This window comes from Wyeomyia smithii, chromosome 2 (assembly GCF_029784165.1).
Source record: "Wyeomyia smithii strain HCP4-BCI-WySm-NY-G18 chromosome 2, ASM2978416v1, whole genome shotgun sequence".
Taxonomy (NCBI): Eukaryota; Metazoa; Arthropoda; class Insecta; order Diptera; family Culicidae; genus Wyeomyia; species Wyeomyia smithii.
Genome location: NC_073695.1, coordinates 90,090,743 through 90,102,291, shown reverse-complemented (window position 1 = coordinate 90,102,291; position 11,549 = coordinate 90,090,743). Strand labels below are relative to the sequence as shown.

Below are 11,549 nucleotides of genomic sequence, written 5' to 3'. Positions count from 1 at the left end.
CTCGAGCAACGCGATACCTTTTAGATATAACAATACTCATCGCAAAAAAAATGCTTTTTTTGCCTTGGTTCAAATTGACAGTCAATGACAGCTCATTCTGGTTCATTTTGACACTCACACAGCTTTGTATCCGTTTCTCCCTTCCAGGCTGATACTAACGTGTTGGCGTAGGCGCGGTTCTTCTCTTCCGTCACCTCTAGACACTCAGCATCGAACCACTCACTACGCATGGTTCCCGTTGTCATGCCTATCACTTCTCGTACTGTTTCGCTGACCGCATCATGGATGTACTTCCACTGCTCGTTCAGGTTCACTCCAGCTGGTTTATCGATCCGTCTATCAACTTTCCGAGTATACTCTGCAGCAACTCTTTCCGCTGATAACCTCTGTATGTCCAAACGTATCTTCCTCGTCGAACGCGATTTAATTACGTTGGACAACCAGGCGCAAATCTCGTCTACCACGAGATAGTGATCCGAATCGATTTTTTGGCCCTCGAAGGGACCGCACATCTATGACGTCTTAAAAGTGCCGGACATCGATCAGCATGTGGTCGATCTGGGTGCAGGCTTCTCCATTGGGGTGTCTCCAGGTGTGCTTCCGAATAATGAGACGTGCAAAATAGGTACTACAGATGGCCATTCCCCTGGCCGCGGCGAAGTTCACTAACCTCAAGCCGTTGTCGTTGGTGGTAGAGTGAAGGCTTCCCCTACCAATAACGCGACGAAGTACTCCTCTCGTCCGACTTGTGCGTTCGTATCTCCGATCACGATCTTAATATCGTGTTGTGAGCACTCTTTATATGTTTACTCGAGCAGCTCATAGAACTCTTCCTTTGCGTCATCGGTTTTATCGTTTGTCGGCGCGTACACGTTGATAAGACTGTAATTGAAAAATCTGTCCTTGATCCTCAATACGCATAGACGATCCACCTAATGACACGCTTCATTTGGTTTTCGAGTAGCACGAAACCGACGCCCCGTTCTGCTCTGTCGCCGCCACTGTAGTAGATGGGGTACTTGAACGAAGTGCCCGCGGTCGGATCAACCGCCCAGAATTCACGTTCTCCGGTTTTTGGCCAACGCACCTCTCCTATGGCCGCTACCTCCACAGTTGCCTTCCGTAGCTCTTTGGCCATGATGCCCGCGCGTGCCCGTTCGAGCATGGTTATTTCAGCATGCTGCCTTACTAGGGCTGCGATGCCTAGTCTCGTGACGTGGCTGCCGTTTTGGGTGTAGCTGGCGAGACACCGTATTTCGTAGTTGAGCCGTTCGCTCCGGGTCAGTCACTAAGAAGTAAACACCCACAACTAAATTATACGACCTACTTACTTACTTATTTAATGTTGATGCATCAAAGGAAAGTTGCGTTAAGTTAAATCGCATTCCAAAACAAAAATCTCTTCAAAATGAGTTGAAACGAGAGAGTAAAAGTCAGTTATAATTGTGAAAAATAAAACAATTTCCCTATTAAAAGCAAAAAATGTACAAAATTTGAATCTACTACCTGCGACCCTGCGTTGCATAACAATAATATAACGATACGTTGTACTGACCGAATGAGTTATGAAAAATGAAGTTATTTTCTACAACTTTACATCTACGTATTTTGTAAACAGTTACTCACACAAATACCATGGGATATGTTTTTCATCTAGTTTTTCCTTAGCGGCGCCGTAACTGTCAAACGAACGAATTTGTTTCCCTACCGCTGTAGTAGTGATGTGAGATGGTGAAAAATGCGCAGAATCAGGGTGTAGAAGAAAAATCTTGCAGCAGCGAGATGCTACCAGCGAAATAAAAATACACGCTCCGTTAGTTTAGTGACACATTCTAGTTTGTAAGGAGTGTCTTTAAAATGTAGTGTTTTATTGATAATTCGAAATGCAATAGTGTTCATCAAATTATTAGGATGTCATATAAGTAAAATAACGTTTGATAGACATTTACCAAAGAGTATTTTTGAGAGACTAAATTATTTGTCATGTACACGATGTGCTAAATGCAGGCTATTCGCAAATTATTAACATAAAAAAAAACAATATTATAATGCACGAATGTTGAACATAAACATAGTCTTGTAACATGTGAAAGAAAATTTGTAAAATTGTATGTTTAACGCTAAAAGTTACACCCCAACACATACCAATGTAAATTGATATTCATGGAAATGGATTGTTTATGATAACATAGATATATTGCATATCGTGTTCAAAACATTTGCCAATCTGTTTTCATTCGAATTCAACATTTAAACGATAGACATTTACAATGTTATCATTGTAATAATAAAATTGAAGCTTTGAATGGCCAACCTGTAGGATTGTCGGATAAAATCGTGGTTTAAAAGATTTTAATTTACAAATCCGCAGTTCATAGTCAATGCAAATATTGATAGAAAGATGAAAAATCACTGTTTTCATGAATTGTGCAAAAATAAAAAAAGCATGTGTTCACTGTTAACATTTCCTCGCCCGGTGTTTCTACTATTCATGCCAGTCTTACTCATTGTATATAAATGGAGAACAGCAGTTATCGTCTCTTGACAGGCGATGATGAGTGACAACCGTTCAACTGGGCTATTATTAGTCTACAGTGGGACCCCTTTTCAAATGCGGAGGAAACAATGTGTTTAAATTGGTATCATTCAAATTCAATTAAAACATACTTGCAAGTATTCGTTATTTTTTTGAATAATTATTAGTGCTAAATGCAAGAACTTGTGAAAGAAGAAGCTAAATTTCACCATATTGTCCATAATAAGATATCAGATGAAACGAGGAAAACACACATCACTAGAATAAAGCGTACTCTTGTGTGCGATTAAGATTTCGCTCTCTCGCATCTCGTACGACCCAGCATCATCTTGTTCACTAGAAGGACGCGTTTTACGCTTTTTGACAGTAAAATCTCTGAAAAGTAATTTTAGTCTGCCGTTGTAGCTTGACCCACACGATACTCACCTCCTCCGAGAAGAAAGGTTTCAAGCTAGCTCGCATTCGCTAGCAATACTATTCATATTCATAACCAACCGTCATTACTCTAGTGTTACGTGATATCTTTAACGCATCTGGTCCTGGAATCAGCAAACTGCAAGTGTTTTTGTGTTTTTGCTGTGCGATTAATGAGTTTTGTGAATTTTTAGTGATCTTCTCGAACGAAAAAATAGAATTATTAGTCGAACTTTTTTTTTGGAGAAAAACAACGATTGCACATTTTGCTGGTGAAGAAGCTCACCAGTTTAAAAATAGATGTTAAATTCGAATTTTGTATATATAGGCTTACGTCCTTTGGTGACGCATTAGTTTCGCATTTCAAGTTGAAATCGCTGTTGAACTATCGTAAGGATCCGGTTAAGCAAATCGCAGTTATCTGATGATGAAATTCCTACGTTTCGCCTATTTTTATCACTGTTGCTCAAGTGTGTAATTTTTATCTCTTTTTTTAATCCCAAAAATGCGTTTGAATATGATGGTACGAAAATAGCGAAAAATTGCTTACACAACCTGCTGAGGAGGAGAACCCACCTTGAGAAATAGCCAAATTGCCATCACAAATGTAGTGCAACGTGAGAATATGATTAAAGAATGAAAAGATTTAGATTTTCCAAGCTTTAAAAAGGAATTCGATTACATAATTATTTTGCCAAAACGAAGCAATGAGTAGTGGTAGTAGCAAAAAAAAGTGAAACGAAAAAAGAGGTTAAACAGTGCGCAACAAGCCCCGGTAATAGTCCAATCATTTCGGCTAGTGGTGCGCGGAGAAATACAAGCGTTAATTTTCGAAACGCTCAAAAACAGCGGAATTTTCAGCGCCGTAGGACAAGGTGAAAATAAAGGTGAAAAGCAGTACCGTTTGCAAAGAAAAGTGGCATAGGGGGAACAGGAAAGAAAAGTGAAATCAAAGTACGCGAATTGTCGTTACGATGGCAACTTCGGTGAATAGTCGAAGTGAGTCAACCGGTGGCATTCTGGGACCCCGGAAGACGTTGATCATTATGGTAACAGTGGTAGGATGCATTGCCATCCTGTGGCCGAAAGTCTTCTACCCGATGATGGTTGGCCCTGGACAGACTAAAAATGTCATCAAGGATCATCGCGGACCAGGTAAGACACGCAACGGTTACTGTGAATCATAAGTAGGCAGTTTAAATGGAAACACTTTCTTCGGTGTTAGTATTAGAAGCAGCTTTAGCTTAATTTTTGTTTGTTATACTAAGTCTTATAGATTCAAATCTATTTAATGTTTCCGATTTGGTAGTCGTACATTCCTTTCGAGTTATAATTAGGTTTATATGCAGCAATTATTTTCCATGATTGTAAGAAAACTTGACAATATGTCTATACATAAATTTTAACTCACTGTTAAACAGTAGTTATTTGAATTATCAATATCTTTTTCCTTGCCAGAAATGTTTACGTATTTCAAGAGATTTATGCAAATAGCTGCTGGTCTGTGTTTTTATTTTTTCTCAACTTGCAAAAATCATAATATGAGAAGTTTTCTATTTTCGTAATTCAAACTCAATATATTTTTAGGCTGTCTGTCATATTATTCTATGTCGTATGTTCTTGCCAAAATTGTGGGATCTAACATTATTATCTGATAATGATTCCGTATTTCACTTTGTTTATCAAAAGCTGTGGCTTCAACTTCATCCCAAAGCTTTTTTTTAACAATTCCGTTATAAAGTAGCAAATCTTTCTCGTCATTACTGGCCTCTTCATGTCAGCTGATGACATAAGTAAGATAAACACGATAACGAATGAAACTATTAGTGAAGATGCTAAAGCCAATCAAATATTAATCTCCTCTAAAAAGTGTCCAAAGTCTGTATTACTCTCATGAATAACAATTTTGGGTTATTGTCATTTCGCAGCACTCGCTGACCCCATATTACCGGCGCGGCGTTATTGCCAGTGCTGATAAAAGTCATTTTCCCCAGCAAAATTCTTCGAAAATTACAGACAATCATTTTCAATTTTTATTTCCAATGATCGCAGCACTTTTTCAGATACACTAGATTTTCGTCCTAGTAACGTGATGTTATACTCAGATGAAATAGATCGTGCGCATCGTTCACGGTTCTTCACTTCAAAGCGGAAAAAAAACAAACAGTCCACTCAACCAAAATGAACCTCACCGAAACACTTTTTCACCGACACTGACCGATGCCTTGACAATCTTCGTTAACTGATAAACTGATTTTGTTGTCTTGCTTCCATCGCATGAAATATAATGAGGTGTTTTGACAGTTCACTTCCATGCAAAAAGCGGGAAGGGAGAACTCTGAAAGGATTGTAAAATATAACGTTTATGGATGCTTTTTTTCACTTTTACTCAAGAGTGTCAACAAATATCAACCCTGGTTATTGCAAAATAGTTGCGGGTAAACACTTTGCGTTATCAAACCGGCTGAATCAGAACAAACGTAATTATGTGCCGAAAAATTTCGTCTCAATTACGGCATCTTCCAAGCCAACCGACACCGATATCCATTTACCTCCCATATACTGATTTGCGGTGAAGTATAATAAATGTTACCTGTACAAAATGAACACCTGTTTGGAACGATGTTCGATACTGGAGTGAAGGTAACACTTTTGTTCAACGTTTCCGTTTCCAAAACGATCGAAAACTGATGATGATGGAAACTGCATTATTCAATTATATCAACCATTCAATTTCCTTTTAATTACTAAACGGTGGTATTGTTTTTATTATATTTGTTCGTTTTGTTTCCAACCCAGGTTGTTGCGATGTAGTGTTAGACCAGGAAACTTTTGCCAACATGTCCATCGTAGCTTCAAACCAACAAAATCTATTCCGGAAACGGAACATCGGACCGGTGGTGGAAGATATCAGTAGGTGCCGATTATCCTGCTTGATTGTTCCTATAAGGGCTCAGAACTTTATGAGTCCTTATGGACTCCAATAGCTAACGACCGATTTTGTGTTTTATGCGAGACTAACTATATTTACCTACTTTAAATAACATAGTTTTAAATGCGAAAAATTAAAATTTTGAATGCTAGTATTTTTCCCGGAACCTAACACTGCGGTTGATGATTTTGCAATTTGTTGCTATAGAGTTTGGTTTTTGTGATCCCCCTGAAATCTTTGCTAATTCTAAAGCACTCATTATCCATATTGGTCCATATCCAATATTGATGATTGGTGAATATATTTTATCAATTAATTCTAGGTACCTGCATTTTAAAACCAGAAATAATAATGTCCCATCGCTATAAAATTACCAGTGCGCATAAAACAAAAATGCAAAATTTACATACTTTAAAATTAAACCATTTGCAATACCTCAGTCTCTTGCCGCCAAAGAATTCTGTTTATGTATTTATGTATTGTAAAGCGACGATAAGCATTCAGCGCCTTAGCAAAGCGCATCGCAGTTTACAACCAGTTGCTGTGACAGCTATGTAATTATGAAAACCATGGCATTTCGAATGCAAAGTAGTTTCAAGACTCATGTATATAGTCTTTTGTTCAAATTCCACGAACCATTCGCTTGTTAGCTGAGGTCCGAGTGTTCTGCCTTCCCTTATCACAAGAATACACAATAACTAATAACCTAAGCCAACAAACTAACAAGTAACCTATTCCATGTTATTTTAATAAAATGTTCCCTGGCGATATTATTTAATATCTTGTCGTGTTCCAATACTGAATGTGTTGATGACTTATTTATCCACCCAATTAGGCATACGGCAAGAACGGCCACCGCATCTTCGACCCGAAACGATACATCCGGCCATGCGGGAGCGTGGCCGGGCTATTCCACAGGCAGGATCTATTCACAGCGAGAGACCATCTTCACCGCCAAGGATAGTGGAGGGAAGAGTAAGTAAACATGTTTCCTATATTTATGCTCAGCTGCAAAACATATAATCTTTTGTTTCATCCATTGCACTTATAGTACTTCATTTTTAATATATACAATCAAAGAGTATGAAGATTTATTATTAGATTACTTTTAACTAATTGCAAATCATGTTATGTGTTTACAAGCTGGTTGGACAGTATCAACACGATCTAGATATTGCTTTGTTTTGACTGCAGCGGTATCCACCTTGGAAGCTCTGTAGTCTGCAGGGGCTTTAGATTTATTTCTCATTTACAGCACACAAATCCAACGCACAGCTAAAACTAACACAAAAAGTATAAAAGCATGCTGCTTCAAAGAGATGCACGGTAATACGCAAATGGAGGAAAAAACTTGCGTCTGATATTGAAACTAGGCGAGATGTGTCTATTTTCGAATACGAACAAACTTGATCTTACGCCAACATAAATTAAAGCCATAAATCGTCGGTGCTAGTGGGTATCTCTTTTTAAACGCAAATTATTTTGCTTAGCTTGTGAGCGAGTGATACGAATGTTCTGTTATTAATTGTGTATCTGATGATAGAGGCAAAATGTTTCTCGTTAGAAAGGTGCAGCTAAATTTTGAGTCGTCATGCTTTTGGCATTGGCCGATGCTTGAAACACGAGTATTTTCTCATCGACAACAGAAAACATCGTGTCTGCTTAAATGACCTTCACCGATAGTTTAAAACCCTGTACGTCGTTTTACGCTGTCAGTTCGCCCAAAATTTAATAACTTTAAAACTAAAGTCAATACCTGTGAAAGTTTGAAACTCAAAACCAAACGGTGTTAAGTTGCAAAACTTCGAACGATTTAAAGTAAAATTTAGAAATTAACCTCGACTTGACACGCTCTTTCTTGAAAATGAGCAAAAAGATTTATTCTATACCTACATATACAAACTTTTAGTAATCAACTTTTCCGCATGGACTTAACTTTCGTATTCCAGTAATCCACAAAAAACTAACCGCAAGCATCTTATGTAAAAACTTTCAGAATACGGTCTTAAAATAGGTATTTCTGAAAACATGTAACATGAAATGTCCAAAAAAACACATCGAATAAAGATCGCTGTTGAATAAACATAACGCTAAACAAATCTTATAGGGCAGCGCGTCTCAACCTTTTTTGTCCGCGTACTCCTTGGCGATATTTTCCAAATCAACTGAACCCTCTGGGTAAGGAATGTTCTTGCAGAGTGGGAGAGAGTAGTGGTAGTTCATGTTGTGGTAGTCTAGTTCAGGATGTAAATTAAATGTGGTTTGTTTCATTGCAACAGTCAAGTTTCAAGAGCAAGTTTGAACAAGAAATAAAGTATTATAAAAAAAAATGACTTGTCCGCCATTACTGATTTGTCTTTCGCGTACCCTCTAAAAGCTATTGCGTACCCCAGGTTGAGAACCGCTGTTATATGGTATCGACTCTATTATCGCAAGGTTTATCCGGGAGGACAATGAAGTTATAGAGAACTAGTTTTCTGCTGGAAGTTGCTTCGCAATATGAAGAGCCATTATGCAAGAAATTGACGCTCTAGGACATAATATACCTCTCTGACGATAATTGGACAAACCTAACAATATAAGAGGTGATACCATATCCAATAAATTTCTCGTTTCCTATTTTTTAATCGATGACATTCGCAGTTAACTTCTAGGTACAGATTAGAACAAGTGTTTTCTAAAAATAGTCAATAGTTCAACACATGCGCTTTTTTCCCAGAGGAACGAGGACAAATGCTGACTTTCCAACACGATTAATGTGCAAAAAGAATTTCTAAGATCCGTTTGCTTTCGCAATTAAAGCTTAGCATTCGTTGGGGCCTAAACCTGCTTATCAAGAAAAGAAACATAATCTCAAAACAAAAATAATTGGGTTGTTTAGCTATTTACGGATTTCTGATTTTTATATATCAGCTGAAAGTGTTATTGTAATTTTATATCATTGTTCTTTGATTTTTAAATGAAGAATAAAAATCGCTCTAAATCGCTACGATGACAGTTGGTATATGGGTGAACTGTCATTGTAGCGATATCGAGTATATTTCGAGCAGTTTTAAATCGTGATTTAAAAATTGAAGGACAACGATAGTAAATTTTTGAAAATCACGTTTTGCTTAGTAAATGCAGCTCTTTCAGATAAACTAGTCTAGTCTAGTCTACACTAACACAGCCACCACTTGAAAGGATCCTGGAAAATGATATCCACCATTTGAAAAAAAAAAAATGATTTCCATACATTTTTCATGTCAACGGCCAGGCCTACTGTGTAGCGCAATATAATACAATGTAATCTAAGAACGGGGACAATCCGTACCAACCGATCCGTATGTAAGAAGTAATATTATTCGTTTTGACAAAGCTAAGAAATTACACTCCTTTGTTGACCAATCTTCTGGGATGGAACATAGGTATTTCCTCCTAATGTTCGGGTTTCAAAACCAAGGATTTAGCGCCTTTACTCGCTTCAACTGTTACGGTTGGAACCTGAGTACTAACTCTAGTCCTAGCATTTTAAGCTTATGGTTATAGCGTCATTATTCGCTCTCTTGAAGGAATATTGATTAGTAAATAAGATTTAAGATAATGTTTCTTGTTAGCTTAGCTCAAGTAGACTGCCCGTGATTGCACTCCGTGATTGGTCGAACCAAGAAAATTGCAAAATGAACCAGATTTATGGTGCTTGGGACTAGCATTACATTACATTACAGGAAAGGGATGGTGACACTCGTTTTGTTTAGAGACCGCGGGTACCACTGCATCTCTACGAGTATCACAGGATAGGAATTGTTCTAATAAGGTACAGCTTTGGTAACTTTATGATAACTAATGCATATTACGCGAAATACAAATTTGAAAATCCAAAAGCCTATTGCGCGATCAAAACCGTTATTTGTTTTAGTAAGATGGGGTGAGACAAATTCAGGATTTGCCATGGTAGGTAATGGGGAACGAGAACATATGCTGAATCTGAGTCCGTTGTTTGAATATATGTACTACCAAACCGATGAATTTTTGTCGAGTTCGTTTGATTTGTTCTTTTAATAAGTTCTACAACAACGCGATACAGATCTGCAGAAATCCACCTGCCGTACTGCATTAATATTAAACATAATTATAGAGAAATACTATGCTAGAAAAAGAACGCTCTCACCATCTACAATTCGATCCAGATCCTATTCAGTCAATCCTTATTTTGTGTCCTTATTCGATCATACTTATCTGTCGAGTATCACTCAGCTTGGACTCAGCTCATAGGACATTCGTTGGCTCCTGTTGCGAAAACTTCTCCTTATGGCGGTTTCGATTACTTCCTAAGTTCTAGGAGGCATTTTATTCCGCTTGATCTTCATGCACTTTGACTAATACTGCGACCTGCGTGTTGACTTATATCGGCTGTTTCTTTAAATACGGAAGGCAACGTTGGCGGTTTTCGGTGAAAACTAACTTTATATAACCTTGTTTCAACCAAAAACAATAAATAAAAAATATTTAGCGAGATAATTGTGACGCAGTAGAAAAAATGCGCCCGTTCGCGTTCGTGGTTTACTTCGATCCTCTTAGAAAATGCAGCTTTTTCAGATAATATAAAAAAAACTGGTATAGCTAGACAACTCAATTGCTAACTTGTTTTAAATAAACAGAGGTTATCGTAGAATTCTATGCCAAATCTTTTGAAGCGTTTTACTCCTTGTGAAATAACAGCTTGACCAGTCTTACAATTTGTCTGAAGTGTATATGTTATACAAGCCTAGACCCAAAATCGAACCTTGCGGCACACCTGTTCTGACTGCAAATCTATGTGAATTCTGGTGGTCAGTTAAGTAGGTTTTTGGAAAAATAAAAGTTAACAATTTCGCAATCATACTTTTATGCCAAACACTGCCGAATGATTTTTTTATATCTAAAAGAGCAACTTCAGAACGATCTTCGAATTCATTAGCTCGGGTTATATTAGTAACTCTGAGCAATTGATGATTTGTGAAATGACCATACTATTCATTTGCGAAAATTGGTTTGAGCAATTCGTTCAAATAAACTGATTACGCAAGTTGAATTCTTGGTTAGATTTTTATGTGGCTTTAGAATGGGAGCAATTTCTTGCACTTTTCCATAGTTTTGAAAAATTTGCAATTTTGAAACAATTAAATTGGTCAACAAAAGTAAAAAAAAAGTTTCCCTAAACCTCAAACTGGAAAAATAATAAAGATTCTAGCTGTTTGAACATTCCTGTAAATTTTAGTGCCTTGAGTGAACGCAGAAGTGCGTCAAAAACTGTTGGTAAGAGCTCGCTGGATTCGTCGCTCCTACGTTGGGTTACGTCTTAAGAGTTTTTGCAAGACTTTTGGAATAATTTTGCACTTGCGTGTAAATTGGAATGATAAACATGCCACGAAAATAAATAAATATCCAAGTTTAGTTTGAATCGCAATTTCCCAGGATTCATTAACTTTCGTCAAAAGATGAGGAAAAACATGATGTTAAATTCGGCGATGGATTAAAATTGCAAATACACCGCCAGATCCTTGCATTCTGTCAAATCTATAAATCATGTCCTAATTGAAATCATATTTCAACTTGATATCTGGCTTGAAAACAGATTCATTATTAGTTGTAATGAACTTTATTTTTGAATTTGTTTCAAACGTGGAATTTGCTGTCGTAATGGTT

General features: G+C 37.4%; 1 protein-coding gene across 1 annotated transcript in view; it reads left to right on the top strand.

Annotated features, from left to right (window-relative positions):
- Positions 1–1,783: 1,783 nt before the first annotated feature.
- LOC129720824 (uncharacterized) overlaps positions 1,784–11,549 on the top strand; it is a 49,106-nt gene continuing 39,340 nt past the window's right edge. Inside the window, exons 1-4 of the mRNA XM_055672632.1 lie at positions 1,784–1,922; positions 3,486–4,105; positions 5,750–5,863; positions 6,718–6,857. Of these exons, the coding sequence (XP_055528607.1) occupies positions 3,925–4,105; positions 5,750–5,863; positions 6,718–6,857 (435 nt within the window). The 5' untranslated portion in view covers positions 1,784–1,922; positions 3,486–3,924. The remainder of the gene's footprint in view (positions 1,923–3,485; positions 4,106–5,749; positions 5,864–6,717; positions 6,858–11,549) is intronic.